Source organism: Eublepharis macularius, chromosome 7 (assembly GCF_028583425.1).
Source record: "Eublepharis macularius isolate TG4126 chromosome 7, MPM_Emac_v1.0, whole genome shotgun sequence".
NCBI lineage: Eukaryota > Metazoa > Chordata > Lepidosauria > Squamata > Eublepharidae > Eublepharis > Eublepharis macularius.
Window position 1 is genome coordinate 36,637,360 of NC_072796.1, and position 22,496 is coordinate 36,659,855.

Here is a 22,496-nt window from a genome sequence, read left to right on the forward strand (position 1 = left end):
TCATTAATAAACAAGTTAAAAAGCATTGGACCCAATACCGACCCCTGTGGCACCCCACTGCTCACCACCCTCCACTGTGAGAAGTGCCCGTTTATGCTCACTCTCTGTTTCCTATTAATTAGCCAGTTTTCGATCCACAAGAGGACTTGGCCCTTTATCCCATAGCTACTGAGCTTACTTAGGAGCCTTTGATGAGGAACTTTGTCAAAAGCTTTCTGGAAGTCAAGATAAACAATATCTATCGGGTCTCCCTTGTCCACTTGTTTGTTCACTCCCTCAAAGAACTCTAACAGATTGGTGAGACAAGATCTTCCCTTACAGAACCCATGCTGAGTTTTCCTCATCAGCTTTTGGTCATCAATGTGCCCACTAATTTTATTTTTGATAATAGTTTCCACCAACTTACCCGGTATTGACGTCAGGCTGACTGGCCTGTAATTTCCCGGATCTCCCCTGGAACCTTTTTTAAAGATGGGGACAACATTAGCTACCTTCCAGTCCTCAGGAACAGATGCAGAGTTTAATGACAGATTACATATTTTTGTGAGGAGATCTACAAGTTCACACTTGAGTTCTTTCAGAACTCTTGGATGTATGCCATCTGGGCCCGGTGATTTATCAGTTTTTAAATTATCTAGCAGTCGCATAACCTCCTCTCTCGTCACCTCAATGTGACTCAGGTCTTTCAAAACCCCTCCCAAAGTCAGTGCTTCCGGAGTGGGCATGCACTTCTTATCTTCCACAGTGAAGACAGAAGCAAAGAACGCATTCAGCTTCTCGGCCATTTCCCTATCACCCTTTAGTAATCCTTTTACGCCTTGGTCATCCAAGGGCCCCACGGCCTCCCTAGCTGGTTTCCTACTTCTAATATATTTAAAGAATTGTTTATTGTTTTTCTTTATGTTCTTTGCAATATGCTCCTCATATTCCCTTTTTGCCTGTCTGATCACAGACTTGCACTTTTTTTGCCACAGCTTATGCTCCTTTTTATCAACCTCACTCCGACTAGTTTTCCACTGCCTAAAAGAATCCTTTTTACCTTTTACAGCTTCTATTACATTGTTTGTTAACCATGCTGGCCTTTTCCTAAACCTATTTGTGCCTTTCCTAACCAGCGGTATATATTTAATTTGAGCTTCCAGGATTGTAGTTTTAAATAGTCTCCAAGATTCCCCAAGTGTTTTGACCTTTTTTACTTTCCCTTTCAGTTTCTTCTTCACGTACCCCCTCATCTCAGAAAAGTTACCCCTTTTGAAGTTAAACATGGCTGTGTTGGTCTTATTTGGCAATTTCCTATTTATACATATGTTGTACTCAATAACATTATGGTCACTGTTCCCAAGTGGTGCAATCACATTTACATCTCTCACCAGGTCTTCAGCATTACTGAGGACCAAATCCAGGATCACCTCTCCCCTAGTAGGTTCTGTAACCATCTGTTCCATAGCACAGTCATTGAGACAGTCTAGAAACTCACTTTCTCTCCCCCGATTCGAACACCCATTGGCCCAGTCAATGTGTGGGTAGTTAAAATCACCCATTACAACACAGTTTTTTTGTTTAGCAGCCATCTTTAATCCTGTCATCATTTTATAATCCTCCTCTATTTTCTGATCTGGAGGGCGATAACAAACTCCCACAGTTAAGTTTCCATTTGGGCCCGTAATTTCAACCCATAGCATTTCCAGAAGCGAATCTAATTCAGTTACCTTCTCAATCTTACTGGAATGTATACCTTCTCTGACATATAGAGCCACCCCACCACCAACCCTTCCCTCCCTATCCTTCCGATATAATTTATATCCAGGAATCACCGTGTCCCACTGATTTTCCTCATCCCACCAAGTTTCTGATATGCCCACAATGTCTATGGATTCGCCCAACACTAAACATTCCAGCTCCCCATTTTTACCTCGGACACTTCTAGCATTTGTATATAAACACCTGTAACTTCCCCGGCACACTTTGCCTCGAGACGTAGTTAGGTCATCTGCACTGTTTGTCTCCATCTCAGTTGACAACTCTAATCTATCTCCCTGTAGAAGTGTTATACCTAGCCCTTCATCTCTCTGAGATGAACCATCCTGAACCAGAGACACTTTATCTCTTGTCGGCTTTCCCCTAGCATTTAGTTTAAAAACTGCTCTGCCACCTTTTTGATTTTAAGTGCCAGCAGCCGGGTTCCTTCTCGGGACAAGTGGAGACCGTCTCTCTTGTACAGCTCCCGCTTGTCCCAAAAAGAATCCCAGTGCCTAACAAACTTGAACCCTTCCTCCCTACACCATCGTCTCATCCACGCATTGAGACTCCTGATCTGCGTTTGTCTCTCTGGCCCTGCGCGTGGAACAGGTAGCACTTCTGAGAAGGCTACCTTGGAGGTCCTGGCCTTGAGTCTCCTGCCTAACAGCCTAAATTTTTGTTCCAAGACCTCACGACTGCATTTCCCAACATCGTTGGTTCCAACATGGACCACGACCGCTGACTCTTCCCCAGCACTATCTACCAGCCTATCTATAACACGCGTAATGTCCGCTACCTTCGCACCAGGCAGGCAAGTCACCATACGGTCAGAACGCGGTTGTGCCACCCAGCTATCTACTTGTCTAAGGATCGAATCACCAACTACCAAGAGCCTCCCTCCCACCCCACCCAGGGATGGTTCCTTGATGCGAAAGGAAACCTGCTCACCAACTGAAGAAGAGGTCCCTTCTGAGAGAGACTACTCCCCTCTGTTGTCTGGAAAGCCTGCAAAGGTCTGGGGAGACAAGCTGCTGCAACCTTAAAATGAGATTCCTAGATATTCTCAAATATACCTCAATTATTTTGGAATGTGAATACCAGTTTAACTGAATATACCCAAATAAGCCAGACATATCCAGATCTACCCAAATAATACCAAATATGTATTTTTCATGTATATATTAGCTCAGGATTACCAAATCTTACACCCCTACCAGATACCTGCTATTCTCAATTTGTTCTTAGAATGGCACATTTGTGCCAACCGTTCCTGTTTTGTTGAGATTGGGTGTGGTTTTTTACATCCACCCTGTCAAGTTGTCTAAAGGGCTGTGAGCTGAGTCGACCCACCCTCCTTGATCAGCGGCTAATAGTGAAGCAGAGGCCACAGCCCAGCTGCTGAAAGTCACAATAAATGCTACTTTTCACACTTTTGCAGCTCTTACTAGTTGATTTTTGTATAGTTTTGTATTGAACACTGCAGTTCATGTGGCAGCCTTTACTGTGGCTGTGAGTGAACGTCCTATTGAATCATCTCTGCTTAAATGGGTTGGAGGTAGCAGGCCTGGGGAAAGACTGTGCTTGAGATCTGGAGAGATGCTGCTGCCAGACAGGATAAACTGGGCTAGATGGACCAGCGGTGTGGCTCAGACTAAAGCAGCTTCCCTGCATATCCTGAGGGATTCTTTCTAGACCCCGAGAGGAACAGGAAAACAAAGGGGACTCAGATGCTTGGTTAAGTTCTTAGGAAGCTGATGTATTAGGAGGAGGAGGACAGAAAGAGGAGGAATTTAACCATACACCATTCCAAGCACTGACAATTCTGTGAGTGGGCACAGGACCAAATTAATGGTTGCTCATGCTCTTCTTGTCAACATCAATATGAGAAGGGTAAAAACTGATTTAAACAGTTATGGTGAGAGCTGCCTTTGCAACATCCAGCTTGACCTCTGATGTAGCTGAGCATCCAGTTCTTAATAAAGATGTCTTTCCACTAGCAACTTTGTCCTTCTTAATATTATTAGGTAATTTGAATTATGTAACTGCTTTTTAACCATAAATTGAGTACTCTGAGTATGCTGTGCTGAAAAATCATCACTGAAGTGAGAACATTTGTTCTTTGGACCGGCTTAATGAGTTGGCAGAGAACTGGTTAAGTACATTTCAGTTGAACTCATCCAGAAGTTGTCGTCTTCTGCTCTTGTAGACTATGATTCAGCAAGTAATGAAGTCTCTGGTCAAATTGATTCGTGGTGCTTTACTTCCATTCAGCCTTGGAGAAAATGAACTAAGAGAATATGGAGGCTGGGAGATGAAATCTGAACTGTCAGGCCAATGGTTACCTCATGTCATACAGACAATTAGGTAAGCAATGTAAAATTTGTGTTCTTCTCAAGGTTCAATAGAGACTGTTCTCTGATCTTGTCCTGAATGCAGTCCAAATCCAGCAGTCTAAAACGCAACTTGGGAGTGAGTATTGTGAAACCCTGGTCTGTGTTACGGTACAAAATCAAGTGAAAGAAATGGTTTAGACTGGGGAAAACCAAAGTATCAAAGACCACATGGAACTCACAAACTAAAACAAACTGTTATCTGTTCAATCCCTGTGGATAGAGATAGCTTGCAAGATTATTTATAGGAAGGGAAAACTAATCAGAAAGTGCAGTCTATCAGCAGCTGTCAGTCAGAGGAAAAGAGGTAGCTTATAGTTTCTGTAAGATGCCACTGAGACGACGTTTCAAGAAAAGTGAGAGTTTTGTACCCAGATCATCAGTCTTGTCATCCAGGGCCACATACAGGAGAAAGAAGTGAGACTATTTCCCAAGTATGAAAACTCTGGAGACACCTGTATCTTAACCTAGTGAGGTTAAAGTATTATACTGGCTGTCATAGAAAGGATGAAGACTATGTGGTGAAGGAAGAAAAAATGCTGCTTCCTATCAAGCGTCGTATAATTGTGATTCTGTTTAGCATTTTACCACATAATAAACTATAGTCTAGCGATAATATCAGTTAATGTTTCCTTCTTTCCAGGCTTAGTTATGAATCTCTTACTGCGCTTGAAATACCAAATGACATGCTTCAGATCATCCAAGATCTAATTTTTGACCTCAGAGTTCGCTGTATAATGATTACTTTACAACACACAGCTGAAGGTAGTAAAATATACTTTTACAACTTCTATGCTCAGAGCAATTATCAGTACTCAATGCTTTTTTCCTGAATAATCCTATCGACACCTTTGATTTTATCTTTGTATGTGAAGGTCTGTGTTTATTTTCAGAGTGATTCTTGTTGCATAGTGCTTTCCAACCATCCAGGTCTGTGTAGTGAGATGAAAACTAAAAATGAAATTAAATCCAGCAAAAGTTAATCAGTACTTGTCTTCTCAAAAGTCACTTTGGCTATTGTGGATAAAATAATCCACAATAGTGTAATGGTTAAGAGTGGCAGGACTCTAATCTGGAGAACCAGGTTTGATTCCCCACTTCTCCACTTGAAGCCAGCTAGGTGATCTTAGGTCAGTCACAGTTCTCTCAGAGCTCTCTCAGCCCTACCCCCCTCACAGGGTGATTGTCATGAAGATAATAATAACACACCATGTAAACTGCTCTGAGTGGACGTTAAGTTGTCCTGAAGGACAATATATAAATTGAACATTGTTGTTGTATGTAATAAACCCATTATTGTAATATTTTCAGTGCAGCAAGAATTGTGTGCATTCTTTCATGCATATAGTTACTTCAGTTTGTTTGGCTGTCAGTACATTTTATTCATAAAAAGTTATTGCTAATTTGAAGTTAACCGCATTGGAGTTCTCTGATCGCCGTGGCTGGAGATAAAAGCTATCTGGTACAGGTTCTCTTGAAAACATTCTTTTTTATAAAGGGCTTTAACAATTTTGAACTATTTCTATTTTTACAGATGTGAAGAGATTAGCTGAAAAGGAGGACTGGGTTGTAGATAATGAAGGCTTGACCTGTTTGGTAGGTATATTGTTATGTTGCCAAGCATCTGCATTTTGACAACACAGAGTATATAGCCTATTAGGTTTGTCTGCTTCACTGAATTCTTATAAGGGTCCAGTGCAATAATTTCATGTCTAAGATCCTCGGTGGAAGTTACATTACTTTTCCCTAAACAACATTGGGAAAATCCCATCTTTCATCTGTGTGCCTTGGTTAACACCCTAGCTCAGGCCTCAGTGATTTTATCCTGGTAGACATAGGGAAGGAGGATCATCTAGTCTGGTTAAGATGGCATGGTGGTGTGCAAATGTGTTTAAATGCATATGTGAAAAGCTGATGTAGAGAACTGGCGTGGTATTATGAGTAAGTGTGTCAGACTAGGACTAAGTTCAACTTCCAAATCAAAGCTCACTGGAAGACCATGGGCCAGTGTCTGGCTCTCAAGCTCATTTCAGAGCCTGTATTTTAGGAACTTGGGAGGGAGGATCATATATTGTTACTAGATTGTCAAAATGTTTTTATAATGGGATTATGGGGAGGGGGCATGGCTCTGCACTAATTGTAGCTCCACATTTTTATACACAGACATATAAATATTAATATGATCATGGTTGTTTACTAGACATTGGAACCTGGACCATTTTATATCTAAATAAAGGGATGATAAAAATTGTCATTGAAGTACTGTGGTCCCATATTGTACAGCAGGAAGATTAGAGGAATTCACATATACTAGCTGTTACAACTGACCTGCTGGCCATTTTTCTCTTCCTTTTAGCCTTCCCAATTTGAACAGTGTGTAGTGCATTCTTTGCAGTCGCTCAAGGGTGTCGTCGATTGCAAGCCAGGAGAGACCAGTGTAAGTGATGTTTAATATGTCATTTTTGTTCATGAAAGTTCCAATGAGCATCCAAACGCTTGTGTACTTAGAGCAACAGCTCAGTTCCCCTACATAATCTCAAGATAAATGAAGGGAATTACAGGAAACCCTTAACATACCATATCAAAACCAAAGAGGTCAATACAATAAATATTGAAGTGTCACATCACTCTGGTAATAATAAAAATGACATTAGAGTTGTTCTTGCTGTGACATCCCTTCCTTCTCGGTTAAGAATTTCTTATTCTTCAGAGCATGATGTGGGGTGGCATCATAAGTGAATGCTCCCATAATATATTAATCTGACTATGACTTCTTACTGTTGTACTTCCCCAGTCTGTTTTTCCCATGTTCTTGTTGTAGCGAATGCAACATTTCTGATTTCTCATCTTACTTCTTCAAAGATTATAAAGATTTGGAAATACTTTTTCTTCAGATTATGTAAGAAACATGATTGAAGTGTAGTATTTAGAAATACAAGTAACTTATATTCATCAGATGCCAGTCCTAATCAACAACAACTTATCAGCTGAAAAAAACAGTAAATGAGTTGACAAAGATCATGTATTCTACATGAATTACACATGACCTCTTCACAAATGTGGCAGATTCCAAATTATGTACAAAAAACCATTTTTCTGTTTTAAAAAATTCTTAACTGTATATCAATGAAAATCCTAGTAGAATTTATAACCCTCTATTTATAAGCCTTTTCTAAAAAAAAAAAAAAATTATAGTCCACCTTTCCGACTAACACTGAAGGCATATTGTCTGTCTGTCTGTCTGTCTGTCTGTCTGTCTGTCTGTCTGTCTGTCTAGAACATTTGTTAGCTCCCTTTCTACCTTACAGAAACTCGAGTTGGCTTATAATATACACAGTGTAGGTCAAGACGATAAACATAGTGGGACATCCAGTAATCAATGCAGTAGGATTAGGCCTGGAGAAATCTGAAACAGAGCTGAAACAAAAGCATCAGTATTTTTTTTTAATAAAATTTTTATTAGTGAGTGGAAAAACAAAAGAAAATTTTCCAAATTTAACACAAATAATCCCATTTTTTCCCCTTGCTCTGTCCCCCACCCTTTTCCTCCCCCCTCCCTATTGACTTCCAACAGCTTTCCAACCCTTAACCCTTCTTATTACTTAAATCTATTTTATTTATATTTTCCTACCAACTTTAAATCATAATATCTCTTATTCTAAGCACATTCTTATTTTTTACATAACCTCTATCAAACCTACTATCAATATAGTATATCTCATATCAATATAGCATACCAATATAATGTGATACATAGCACATTCTTATTCTTTTACATAGCCTCTATCAAACCTACTTTCAATATAGTATATCTCATATCAATATAACATACCAATATAATATAATATATAGCAGGGATCACCCTATCTCTTACTTTAAACTTATTATATTTCTTTTCTTTTAAGCATATACTCCATCAAATACACTATCAATATAGTATATATCACAATAATATATTATATATATGTTGTATGCTATGCCACCAATGTAGCACAGCACACAACACCACATAGCACAACCACATATTATGTTATAATGTAGAATCTGATCCACTAACCCGTTATTTTATGTTATATATCATATATAGTATACCTCATTGAGATATCTGTTTACCCCTTCTCGTTATCCCATATACTCAATGTAAAATCCCCTTAAATATTATATTAGCTTAGATTATAATTACATTCCCCCTAGATGGTAAGATCCCTTCTCTCTTCTCATTGCAACATTGTTCTTTAAAAATTTTCAAACTGCCACAGTTCTCCTTTTACATCCCACTTTCTTTCCAAAAATTGTTTCAGTTTCCCCCAATCAACAAAAGCATCAGTATTAACATGTTATGTTAAACAATGTAGAAATTACAGAGTAGGATCATACATACAGTTTCAGTACATACTATATACATACTAGTATACAGTCCCTATCTCTTTATTAAAGCATCTTTCTGAACCATTTTGTTATAGTATAGCCCCATTAGTTGTATAAAAATGCCTAAATGAATAGAATCATAGAATCATAGAGTTGGAAGGGGCCATACAGACCATCTAGTCCAACCCCCTGCCCAGTGCAGGATCAGCCTAAAGCATCTAGTTCGGTTTTGTATTGTTTGCAGAATGCCATAATGGTGGGAGCCTTTCTGACCTCCTCAAGCTGACCATTTCATAAGGTGGGTTCTACAACAGAGAATGCATCAGTATGGGCAGTTACTGCTTTTGTCCATTTTCAGAATGGCACCATATTTTTACCCAGCATGGGGACCCAAGACAGGTATCAACCAATAAAACAGCCTTTCAAGTACATGGATGTGAGACCATGAAAGGCTTAAAAGGTTATAACCAGTCCAGCACTTTGAATTGAAAACCCGGAAACAAGTGAACAGTCAGTGCACAGAACTTAATATTGATGGTGTGATATGGGCCATATGTCTAATCCAAAACACTCCCAGTATCTAAGTTCAGATATGGTGGCTCATCTCTGAAGGCATAGCAAGCCATATTCTGAAAAATTCAGCCATGAGCAAAATAACCATAGAGAAGTTGAGACTTCTGTTCACCATTTCTGACCATTTTTTCCTATATACCAAAGCAACTTACCTCTTACTGAGACAACATCAAAGAGAGGATTTAAACCAAAATAGAACCTCCATTTATTATATCCTATTTGTCTGCAGTTTGGTTGCTAATCCCTCCTGAAAACTGTATTGCTTCATATATATCATGTGGCTGGACCTAAGGAATCCCTTTGAATTACAAAACTTGTATCATACATCTGCTTTTAGATCCTACCTTCTTGGGCAGTTCCTCAGGGTAGGTGACTCCAGATGAGAGTTTTAGTTCTTGGTGGGGAGAATAATTCTGATAATTGTGTTCAAATTATGTTAAGCATATCTGAATTCTGAAGCAAGCTGGGCTTATACTGACTACAGTTGCTAACTCTTGAAAAACCGTATTATTGTACCTCAGCTGGGCCTCCAAGACAACACCCAGAAGGAGTTAAGGAATGAGAACCTAGCAAAGTCAGAGTGCCATCAAGCAGTTCCTGTGAATAGTTTCTTCTTCTCATTTTGCTGATGCACAGGAGCCCTGGAGATTAGTCATGCCGCACGACAGCAATGCAATGGCAGCACCTAAGATGGGGTAGAGCAGTTGTCTTTCTTTTCAGGAAGACTTTTTCTCTAAGTTGCTGTGTTAATTATTTCTTTAGGTTTTTCAACAGCAGAAAATACAGGAAGATGTGTGCCAGCTGAGCATCAATATCATGCAGGTAATACAAACACGCAACAAAGCCGGTATCTAAGCAGTTTTTACATAATGAGTTTCTGTTCATTTAAAGATGCTTGAGAAATTATTATTTTATAAGCAAGATGCACTTCTCTTACAATTAGCGTTTAGTCTTTAGTTGAATTTGATTTCAGAAAAATGTGCCGAAAATGGGGCGGGGGGGCTGTTTGCCCACGCTAATTTTAAATCTGACAGAAAGAGAGGTTACACACATGCATATACACATCTCAATATCAGCAGTTATTTATGAGTATATTCAGCATTAAAACAAACAAACAAACAACCAAAATCCCCAAAGGACAAGGATGTGAAGGGTGCAGTTGCAAGATGCCAAACATGAACACAGATAGCATTTGCTAGGGAAAATTGGTTGAAGGGAGGAGTTGCTTAACACCTATTAATATTGATTATAAGCTACAAATGCCCCTCAACCAGGCTTACTTTTGGCTTGAGTGGGGGAAAATAGCCTGGCACAGACATCACACAGAAAATTGGGGTACATAGGTAGGGTTGAGCAATTGCTCCCATCCACCAAGTATCTGCAAGTATCCTTCCCTCATATTTGCCTTACTAGGGGAATACGAGTTTGGGGACCATATGTATTTCCTGGGAAATGGCAGCTCCTGTCTTTAGGGACTGTCGAAAACTTGGACTGCTGCCCTAGATTAGAGCCTCTTTTTCTGTTAATGTGGCTTCAGCTTTAGTGCTTTAAGTTATGGGCTGCTCAATTTAAAATACTGAAGCTAGGTTTAAAACATATAAAATAAGCCACCAAGATTCAATTAAAACCCAAGTTGCTCTATTGATTGATATATTTAAAACATTTCTATGCTACCTTTCCCCAAGGCAGTGAACACTGTAACATTTCAAATATTTAAAAAGATTTAAAGTGATATTTAAAAATATAAATACACAAACAGGGAGGAGGCCAATAAGAGTTTACTAGGGGTGGTGGTGGAGAGTGCACTCAAGTCAAATTTGACTTATGGCAACCCCTAGTGGGGTTTTCATGGCAAGAGACTAACAGAAGTGGTTTGTCATTAACCTGCCTCTGCAACCCCGGTCTTTGATGGAGGTTTCCCATCCAGTTACTAACCAAGGCCGACCCTGCTTAACTTCTGAGATCTAACAAGATCAGGCTCTCCTGGGCTATCCAGGTCAGGGCTGGCATCTGAAGAAGAGCCTCTGAAGATGACTGGAGTGGTTGGGTAGGTTTATATAGGAATAGGTTGTACTTCAAGTATGCTGGGCTGTAAATTCAATACCAGCACCTTGAATTGGGCCCAGAAGCAAATTTGGAGCCAGTGTAGATGGAACAAGACTGGTAATGATACGGTCCCGACATTCCATTCACATCAGCATTTTGGCCATAGCATTCTGTACCAACTGAAACTTCTGGATAGTCTACAAGGGCAGCCCTAGGTAGAGTACAAGTGATCTAATCTAGATGTTACCAGGGCATGTGCCATAGTGGCAAGATCTTTCATGCCCAGGAAGGGCTGTAGCTGGCTCACCAGCCAAAGCTGGTAAAAGGCACCCCTGGCCAGTATTGTTTTCTGATTATCTCTACAGGAGGCTTGGGTCCAGCAACACTTCCAAGCTATGAACCTGCTCCTTTATGGGGAGTGCAATCCCATCCAGAACAGGAGACATCCTGGTTTCTGAGTCAGACCTTCCCTGCACCAGTAGCCCTCATCCATCCCAAAACTGCTTCCAGGCACCTGTTCAGTTTCCATAGCCTCCTTGGGTTCTACCAGAAGCACGAGATGGAGCTGAGAGTCATCCACATATTGGTGGCAACTCAGCCCAAATCTCTGAATGACCTCTACCAGCAGATAGATCAAGATAGGTAGCCATGTTAGTCTGCCTGTAGCAGTGGGAAAGAGCAAGAGTCCAGTACTACCTATAAGACTAACAAAATTAGTGGTAGGGTAAGAGCTTTCGTGAGCCACAGCTCACTTTTTCAGCAGCTTCATGTAGATGTTAAAAAACTTGGAGGACAAGGTGAAACCTTGCAGGACCCTGAAGGCCAAGGGGCAGAGCAGCAGTTCCAGCATCACCCTCTGAAAGCTACCTTCAAGGTAGGACCACAAAACAGTGCCTCCCTTTCCCAACCCTGAATGGTAGACCAGAAGGTTATCATAATCAGTGGTATCAAAAGCTGCTGAGAGGTCCAGGAGAATTAAAAGGGCTGTAACTCCTGTCCATCTCCTGGTACAAATCATTCACCAGAGCGACCAAAGCTGGTTTAGTCCCATAATCAGGCCTGACACCAGAGTGGAATCTGACACCAGAGTGGAATGGATCCAAACAATTTGCTTCATTCAGGAATCCCTGAAGTTGCCCAGTCACCACTCATTCTAACACCTTGCTCCAGAATGGTACATTTGAGGCTGGGTGGTAGTTATTCAACTTTCCTATATGAAAGGGGAGTATACTACTAAGGAAATTATAGAGGAAATGTGGTTGAGAAGATAACTGTTTTGCAGTGATAGTATTAGTAGTTACGTATTGGCTTGAATCCTCTGATTCCATCCCAATAATGATGGAGCTTTCCACTGGCAGAAGAGGCTGCTCCCCAGAGGAAACCTCCATCTTCAACAAATTGGAGTTATAAGACACAAATCAATGTTAAATATAGAGATTTTTTTTCTCACAGGTGTTCATTGATTGTCTGGAACAACTGAGTACCAAGCCTGACAGTGATGTAGATACTATGCAGTAAGTAAAATAAATTTTACAGTGAATAAAATTACTACCCAAAAGGCAACCACTAGAATCTGGTGGTTGCCTTTTGGATAGCAATATGCAAATTACCTATTCCAGAGGCAAATGGCCAGATGTGCATGCAAACACCAGAACATTTCCCCACATAGGCACTCCATGTTGTTCACTGAGGGACATCATCTCGCCATTCCTCGTATCTTTTTCAGTGGCCAGTCTGAACACCACCATTAAGGAATGCCCATCGGTCAGTGTCTGTAGCTCGTTTTGCTTTATTGCTGCTTTCTTTAAATGTGATTCCAGTTCATACGGCTGGTTCTATTCCTCATGTTTTGATTTTTCTTTTGTTGCTGAACAAAAGGCCTTAAAATGTTGGCTTAGGCCCTGATAATTGGGAACTACTATAAATCTACCTCGCCACCTTAAAAATACAGTTAACCATGGAAATTACAAGGTAGACAAATTTAGTTATCAGAATTTAGGTCCTGATTGTTCTGTGGCTAAGAACATATGAGTGCCCTGCTGGATCAGTAGTCCCGCTAGTCCAACATCCTGTCTAATACAGTGGCCAATCAGTTGCTCTGCAGGACCAGCAAATCGGGCACAAAGCTCAAGGCCTTTCCCTGGTGATGCCTTCTGGTGCTGGTGTTCAGAGCTTTGGTTGTGCAGGGTTTTTTTGGTCACCATGGCTTAGAAACTATTGATAGATCTATCCTCCATGAGTCTTTTAAAGCCATCTGTGCTAGTGACCATCACAACATCCATTGGTAATTCCACAATTTAATTGTTCATTGAGTGAAGAAGTTCTTCCTTTGTCCTTACTGAAGTTTTGCCCAACAACTTCATTAGGTGTCCCTGAGTTTTCTAATATTATGTGAGGGAGAAAAAGATCTCTCTCCACTCTCTCCACCCCATGCATAATTTTATAAACCTCTATCATATTCTTCCCCCTTACTTACTTTTTTTCTAAGTTGACCCAAATCTTTCTAGCCTTTCTTAATAAAAAAAGGTACTCTGGCCTCTTAGTCATCTTGATTGTCCTGTAACTGTTCTGTACTTCCTCCAGCTCTGCAATATCTTTTTTGAGATACAGTGACCAGCATTCCAGAGGCCGTACCATGGATAATCAATCTCCCTCTTTTCTCTCTTCTCTGTCTGTTTTGTCTCATCTATACCAATTAAATAACATCCTTCTACTTGGTGGAAATTTCCAGTACTTTCATTTTCCAGAAACCTCTGGGTCTCATTGGTTATTTAACACTCTGCTATACTTCAGGAAGACCCTTTACTCTTTTCCTAGGCAGCCATTAACATTTCTGTACTATCAATTGGGTGGATTTCTAGCTGAAGTCAAACCATTTAAAAACTAATTTCACAGCAGTTTGTACTACCTGGTGAGACAAATTTAGGCTAATCTCTGAGAATTAACAGAGGGGAAATTATACATTTTTTAAAAAATAGAGAATTTTACACAGGTCGCCAGTGGGTGAAGTACCACATCATCTCACCAGTCGTGCTCTGTAACCAACTCTATGTCTTTAGCACAGTTATATCCCACCTTTTCAAGGACTTCTGGGAATTCTGAGAGGTTGGCTAGAAATCCCTGAGAGAATTTTCAGCATCCTCACCAAACTGCAGTTCTCAGATTTCTTTAGGCAACGTCATGACTGTCAGACCAATATAAAACCTGTTTAAATGTGTAATGCAGATTCTGAATGTTTAGAGCAAAGTCATCAATGCTTAACCATTAACATTTCTGGCAAAAATCTCAGTCTTTCAGCTGATGTTTCATCACCAGATTTATTTGGAAGCATCCATGAAGACTCCAGTTTATCATTAGTAAGTGTGGTTAATATTAAAATATTTAGTAAGTCTGATTGTGTAGAATCAGGTTTGATTGAAAGGAAACCCCCGGGGCTCATGTATATTTCAGTACAAAAGAACATTTTCCTGAATTTGCTTAACCTTTGAATGACGTCTCAAAAGAAATTTAATTAGTTATTCTTCATTTTAAAATGAGACTGGTTAGTTCTTTTTATGTATTATTTCTTGTCATTATTAATGGGATTTGAAGGAAACGGGATACGCTAGTAGAAATAGCTTTGGGTATTTTTGTAGATATTTAATCATGTTTTCTCTTATTAGCAATGGATTTGCTGAACAATATATTCTAACAAAAAAGCCTAAGATGACAGATGTAATACATAAAGAAAGCTTGCTATGCTGTGAATAGGCCTTCAGAACTGAACTAAACAAACGAGCCCTCAGGTCTCCGTCCCCTCAGTCAGTACTGCCTCATCCTTCTGCTCTGGTGGCAGAAATTAACAAAACTCTCCATGGGTGGGTGTTTAAGGTGGGGAGCTTCCCCTTTAAGACATTTGGTTTTTAAATTTCTTCAACTGGAAGAGACATCGCAGCAACTGAGGAGAGGGAAGGCAAAAAGGAAGGAATGGGCTGTGTGAGGGACAAGAGAAGTTTTAACCAGGGTTCAATTTGTTGATATGCATTATGCTTTCCAGTTGTAAGGATAAGAGGTCAACGTATTTTTTAAAAACCCTTCTAACGCTAGATTTAGATACTTCTTAAGAGGGTACATTTTTGCCATAGCGTTTCTATGCTAGTGTATTTCTTAGAAATTGACGAACATAAGCTATATAAATTTTTCAGTGCTGTTGATAATAAATACATAATATTTCTTTATTTAAATAATAATTATTCTCATGTTAAAAGAATTGTTTACTTGTGAATGTTTCATGCACCATTAATACATTTTTCTTCCATTAAAATCTTCTTTGATTTAGGAACGGAGGCTTTTAATTGTGCTTAGTAACTGCTGCTATCTAGAACGTCACACCTTCCTAAATGTAGCTGAGCACTTTGAGAAACATGGCTTCCAAGGAGTTGAAAAAATCACTCAAGTAAGCCTTTGTTCCAAACTGAGTTTGAATTTTCAGTCGCTGAACAAAATGTCAGAAGGTGAAATCAGTGCAACAAGATGGAAATTTAACTGTGTGTTTACCCTAGGAGTAGTAAAGGAATTGCCTACATATATTCAAAATACTTTTGTCTAGTCCACAAACTTGCTGGAATACTGATAATAATTCAAGATGTGTCTTACACCCAGATTCTAGCCATGTTTCCATGGAGGTACGTCCCACTGATTCCCCTGGAGCGTACTTTAGGTCAGTTGCTTAGGATGGAAAGCTTTTTAAAAAAACACATTTCAAGCCCTCTCAGACAGGCTTGTTGGAGAAAAGATAGAACAATATATCTGTCATATAATTCTTGAGATTCTTGAAGCACTGACAATGCCATCTTAGGCAGAGTTACACTTTTGCAAGTCAACTAAAATAAATCAATTTTTTCCAGCCCGCTGGTATTAGGAGAGGAGCAGGCAGCAATGCCCCCCGCCCCGCCTTAAGCCAGCTGTTATTAGGAGCAGGGCAGGTGGCAATGGCAGCCCCCCACCTTAACCCAGCTGATATTAGGAGCGAAGCAGGTGACAATGCCCTCCCCCCTCTTCACGCAGCTGGGATCAGGAGCAGAACAGGTAGATATGCCCACTCTCTGCCTTAACCCACCTGGTATAAGGAGTGGAGCAGGTGGCAATGCCCACCTCCCGCCTTAACAGAGCTGGTAATAGAAGCGGGGCAGGTGGCAATGTCCATCCCCACCTTAATCCAGCTGGTGTTAGGAGTGGAGCAGGTGGCAATGCCCTCCCCCCTTCAGCCAGCTGGTATTAGGAGGGAGCAGATGGCAATTCCTACCCCCCGCCTTAACCCAGCTGGTATTAGGAGTGGAGGAGGTGGCAATGCCCATCCCCCACCTTAACTCAGCTGGTATTAGGAGCGAAGCAGGTGGCAATGCCTACCCCCCCACCTTAACCCAGCTGGTATTGGGAGTGAAGCAGGTGGCAATGCCCACCCCCACCTTAACCCAGCTGTGATCAGGAGCGGATCAGATGGATATGCCCACTCTCCACCTTAACTGAGCTTGTATTAGGAGCAGATCAGGTGGCAATGCCCACCATCCTTCACCCAGGTGGGTTCAGGAGCAGAGCAGATGGCGATGCCCGCCCCCTTCACCCAGCTGAAATCAGGAGTGGGCCAATGCCCGCCCAGCGCCTTCATCTGGGTGGGATCAGGCACAGAGCAGGAGGCAATTCCCTTCTTCCCTTCACCTAGCCGGGACACAACATGAAGCAGGTGGCAATGCCCTCTCCCTTCAACCTACTGGAATCAGGTGCCAAGCAGGCAGCAATCTTCGCTCCCCTTCAACCTGCTGGAATCAGGAGCAGAGAAGATGGCAATGCCCTGCACCCTCTTCACCCAGTTAGGATCAGAAGCAGAGCACGTAGCAAAGCCCACCACCCGCCTTCACCTGTCGGGATCAGGCGAGGAGCAGGAGGTGGTGCTTGCTCATCCCTTCACCCAGCAGGGAACAGGTGGCAATGCCCACCCACCCCCTTCACCCATCTGGAATCAGGCTTGGAACAGGCAGCAGTGCCTGCCCCTCTTCACCCAGCCGTAATCAGGCACAGAGCTGAAGGCAATGCCCGTTTTTCCTTCACCCAGCTGGGATCAGGAGCGGAGCCGGTGGCAATGCCTTCCCCCCTTTACCTGGCCTGTATCAAATGTGCAGCAAGTAGCAGAGCCCACCACCCCTTCATATTGCTGAGATCAGGTGTGGAGCAGGTGGCAATGTCCACCCCCCCTCCTTCACCAGCCAGGATCAGTGTCAGAGGAGGAGGGAATGCCTGCCTGCCCGCTCCCCCTTTTAGAGCCCATTGTATTTTTTCCCACAACAGGCTTTGTTTCTAGTTTAAAATAATTATCTATTAAAACATTTATACCCCACTTTTCCACATGGTTCAAGGCAGCTTGCTATTGTGGAATAAGGGAAATACTAGTGTGAAGCTCCACTAGTTATTTTTCACTGAAAACATCTACTTCTCTTTCTTACTAGTATATTTTCAGTATATCCAAGAATTGCCCCTCTATTGTTTTTATTTTTTACCATCAATTACTTTCTGCTCTCTCCAGAAGAATTGCCCATGTTTCACTTTACTTGATCATCTTAATGCAGGTGCAATATCATACTTCTTTTCAGCATTTGAAACATTTAAAATCTCACTGGCCTAAATGCCTGGACTCTCTGCTCCTGCCATTCCTCTGCCACCACCTCCCCCTCCCCATATCACCACTGCCTTCTCACCTCCCTGGTGATTGATGCGTAACAAGTCCTTGCAGATCCCCCACTTGATTTACTCAATGTAGTGGCTAGAGTGATGGTCTGTAATCAGGGAGACCCAGGTTTGATCCCCCACTCTGCCATGGAAGCTTGCTTGGTGACCTTGGGCCAGTCACAAACTATCAGCCCAGCCTACCTCACCAGGTTGTTGTAAGGAAAAATGGAGGAGAGGAGAATGATGTAAGCCACTTTGGGTTTCCATTTGGGGGAAAAGGCAGGGTATAAATGAAACAAAATAAATACAATATTAAAATCATGACTTTTATTCAAATCAGTTAGGGTATGGCATTGTTTTGTGTTCTTTTCAAAGAACAAAAGTGGGTGGAAGTGCATATGTCATTCTGACTTTGTAAACAGATCTTTTCTTTTTTTCATTAGAAATATTCTGACTTCTTGGGACTAGGCACTTAGTTTCTTTCCTAGAATGTATGCAGATTTCACTGTCAGCATGTCACTATGACCATTTTCCAGAATACAGTAATAAGATTTCTAAGCTGCTGCTTTTATGATGGTGATATCAATGCACAATAAGTCAGGCCCTTTGTATTTATCAGTCATAGAATATTTTGTTCTCCTAGGTGGAGTAGCAGTTGCCCCTCAACAAGCTGCCAAGTGATAAAACATTTTGTGATCACTTCCACTACTACAGTGCTATGCTGCACACAGATAAATTATCTTCGTGTTTTAAATTGTGTGCATGTGTCATTTTAGGTCAGCATGGACTCCTTAAAGGAGCTTGACCAACGACTGTTTGAAATGTACATTGAACTAAAAGCTGACCCTATTGTAGGCTCACTGGAACCTGGCATATATGCAGGTTATTTTGATTGGAAAGACTGCCTGACTCCTACAGGTAGGTGTCTTTTTAAACCTCTGAAACGATTTCAGCAAACATGATTTAATTATTTAAAAATCTCTAGCACTGAATTCTTACTGCCTTTATGTTTAAAGCTTTTCCTTCAGTGGTTCTATTGTGTAATTCCTAAATCACTTTTTTGCAGTGCCCCAAATAATTATAGCATTTTTTATCACTACTAAACTTTCTTAATAGTTGTTTTCATTATCACATAGCTCTGTTTCTCATGCATTATTGAATGGTTATGAAAGACAACTTTGTTATTTTATCTACTATGGGATTTGTTAAAAATTGATCACTTCTGTATGATACCAAAAGACCATTGTGTAGGAAACTGTGTGGGAGTAGTGCTACTACAATAGCTCATCCCACTCCCCAAAATCAGCCCAAAAGATTTGTAGAAATGCATTTATGTTTAAAATATGTAGCAACTATTTTAAAAAGTAGTTTTTAAAAGGCTGTTCAACATTACTAATGCCTTGCAAGGTAGAATCATTCAAAAACCTGACAATTCATAAGGGAACTGTAAAATTAATAGATTACATTTCACTATCACCATTTAAACTGGGCATAGAGAACACTTTCACACTGCTGCCACTTTGTGGCAGTAGGGGAACAAGCATCAGAAACAACATGTCATGTAAGAATCATTCCCCAGTGGCTCCTCTTATGCGCAGATCTGCCCATTGTGCTTATCTGGCTAGTGCCATAAACTGATGCCAATAGACCAGGAAACTAGTGCATGTTACATTGCTTAATGGTAATTTGCCACACTCCAGAGTTGATTGATACTATCCCCATCTTTTAGTGATATTTTTAAGTATTATAGAATACAGTCTTGCAGAAACTGTCTTTTCAACAGCAAGGGTTTTTTTTAGGTTGCCCAGATGCATGTTGGCTTGGAACATGACGTAGGGCTGCATTGAATTGTTTCAGTTCTGCTGTGTTCCAAATCTACTACAGTAGATTTAGATGGGGATCTTATGTTTGTGGAAGATAAACATTGTGAGCAGGATCGAAAGAGCTACATGCAGACTTCCCCGGCTTTTAAGGTTACCCCTTCCTGAATCAGTCTCTTTTATATCTCAGGAAGCTGCTCTTTAAGATAAAGGATACTGTGTAGCAGCACCTAATATGGTGCTGCTATCTGAAGTAGACATTAGCAACACGTAGTTGTCCTTGCATCCCCAGTCTGTGGGAAAGGTGTTGTTCATCTTCGTTCTTCTGTGCCTCCACACATGGGACTGCGCAGGCGCAGGCCAGCCGCCGGAGAATTTTCTAGAGCTTCCATGGCTCCGAAGGGGCCGTTTGTCGCGCGCCTCAGCGACCGTTTTCCCGCCCAAACGGTCACGTGATCCTCCAGCGACCAACGGCCCCTTCCCTCAGTTCTCTTCTTGCCGCCGCTTGGAGAGAACGTGAGCTTCGTTGCTCTGTGCTTTGTGCTTTTTTCTGACTTCTGATTGATCTTTGGCTTTTGACTTTGGACTTCGGACCTCGACTACTCTTCGGCTTACTGATTTGGACTTTGACTGGACTCGGTAAATACGATCCGGATTGTTTGACCTCTCTCTAGCGTGCCCCTGAAGATGGCCTCAAAGGCTCTCTTTAAGCATTGCCTCCAATGCCACACGAAAATGGCCAAGACCGATGGCCATGAACTGTGCCTCTTTTGTTTGGGGGAGACACACAATGTGTCGGCCTGTAGGATTTGCCAGGGCTTCACCAGCAAGGCCCGGCAGGAGCGCAAGGCCCGACTGAACTCCTCCCTGTGGCAGAAGGTCATGTCCGGAGGCGCCCCGTTACCTTCCCCCAAGGCCGGCCCTAGCCCCTCTGCCGAACGGCAATCAAGAGCTGGCTCAGTGGCCTCCGCGAGGTCGGGGTCGAAACCGCGTCCCCCGAGTGCCTCGGCGTCGAGAGCGGCCTCTCCAGCGCAGGGACCGGTGCGGCCGCCCCGTAGCGCATCTTCCACCAGGTCGGATCCGAGACCGACATCGGAACCGAGGATCCGGGTACCGAGTCCCCGATCGGAACCGACGACCGGGTCGATTCCGATGAAGTCTAAGAGGTCGAAGCCGAGGTCCCCTTCGAAGGCGAGGAGCGCGTCGGTTCCGAGGTCTTCTTCGGAACCGGCAAAGAAGAAGAAGAAGACCAAGCATCATCGGTCGCCGCATCCCGCTCCCCAGGAGGAGGTCATCGTGCTTCCTCACACGCCTTCCCCTCATCTGGGTTCCCCCGAACCAGAGGACCTCGCCGTGCCGGTGCCGGATCCGATGGCCTTCGAGACGGTGCCCGCAGAGTTCTCGTCGGGGCCGGAGCCGAGCCCGCGCCGTCGGAGCCGACCATCGCCTGCTCTTCGGTCGCCGAGGCTGGAACCGAGCCCGTCTCCTCGTCGGAGCCGTCCTTCCCCTGCCCGTCCATCTCCACCAGCTGCCGGTCGTGAGCGACGTCGGTCTGGGGACAGTGTCCGATCGGCCCGGTCCACTGCGTCCCAACATCGACAGGCCTCCTACCTCCCCTCGCCATACCGTTGTCAGTGGGAAGGGGCACCTGCCGGCTTCTCCATGTCGGAACCGGGGCCATCGACGTCGAGGCCGGCGTGGGCTCCCCCTCCACTCCAGGTTCCGGAATCCCAGCTCGGTTCCGATGAGGAGGATGTGGAGAGCTTTGGCGGCTACCAGTCGGAGTCCTGGTCCGAACCGTCGCCGGCTGAGGAGCTAGTGCCATCTGCGGACTCGCCATTCGAGGACCTCCGCATCTACGCCGACCAGATGGCAAGGATGGCCAAGGCTCTCGAGATGGACATCTCTTCAGCAGCCCCGAAGACCAAGGACAAGCTCCTCAAGCGTATCTATGGGGATAATCCGGCGTCCGTTGGCTTCCCCATGCTCGAGGGTATTGAGGAGATTGTGGAGAAGGTGTGGCAGGTGCCCTGTGATCAGCCTCCAACATCCAAGCGCATCGAGCAGCTTTACAAGATCAAGCAGGGCACCTGGCCGGCACTGGTGAAGCACCCTCCACCTTCCTCCTTGGTCACGGAGGAATTCAACCCCCGACGGTCGGGTCACTCCTCGGTGCCTGCCGATAAAGAGGGCAAGAAGCTGGATGCCATGGGCAGGCGCCAGTACATCGTCGCTTCGCTGGGTCTGAGGATCGCCAACTACCAGACCATCATGGCAGGGTACCAATTGTACCTCTGGGAGAAGTTGGCATCCTACACTCGAGACCTCCCACCTGAGCAGAAGGCTGTCGTCTCCCTGTTGCAGACAGAGGCTGTCCGGCTGTCTAAACAGCAAATGAATGCTGGGAGTCACGCTGCCGACACTGCTGCTCGGGGAATGGCTTCGGCGGTGGTCCTCAGGCGCCACTCCTGGTTGCGGTCTACGGCCCTGTCCCAGGAGGTGCGTTCCAGGGTGGAGAGCATGCCCTTTGAAGGGGACTCGCTGTTCTCCAAATCGACCGACGAGACCCTGAAAAAGAAAAAAGAGGACAGACAGACGGCACGGTCCTTGGGGCTGGCTCCTGCGGACAAGCCCTCCTCCAGGCCACGGTACGCTCCCCGGTCCGGCCCTTACCACTACCAGGGCAGATACCAACAGCAACGACCGGGCTACCAACAGTATCCTGCCTACCAGCAGCGGCCTTACCCTCCCGCACAACAGCAGAGGAGGCGTCGGCCCTTCAAGCCTCGTCCGGCACAGCAACCGGCCCAGCAGAAAGATCAGCAGGGCGCCGGGAGGCAGTACTGACGGGTCACGC

At 43.3% G+C, this 22,496-nt stretch overlaps 1 protein-coding gene across 1 annotated transcript in view; it reads left to right on the forward strand.

Moving 5' to 3' along the window:
• Window positions 1–22,496, forward strand: part of EXOC2 (exocyst complex component 2) — a 146,050-nt gene that overhangs the window by 85,818 nt on the left and 37,736 nt on the right. The window contains exons 16-24 of the mRNA XM_054985162.1: window positions 3,947–4,104; window positions 4,774–4,895; window positions 5,665–5,726; window positions 6,487–6,567; window positions 9,834–9,893; window positions 12,570–12,631; window positions 14,407–14,473; window positions 15,436–15,552; window positions 18,596–18,737. Coding sequence (XP_054841137.1) covers window positions 3,947–4,104; window positions 4,774–4,895; window positions 5,665–5,726; window positions 6,487–6,567; window positions 9,834–9,893; window positions 12,570–12,631; window positions 14,407–14,473; window positions 15,436–15,552; window positions 18,596–18,737 — 871 coding nt within the window. The remainder of the gene's footprint in view (window positions 1–3,946; window positions 4,105–4,773; window positions 4,896–5,664; window positions 5,727–6,486; window positions 6,568–9,833; window positions 9,894–12,569; window positions 12,632–14,406; window positions 14,474–15,435; window positions 15,553–18,595; window positions 18,738–22,496) is intronic.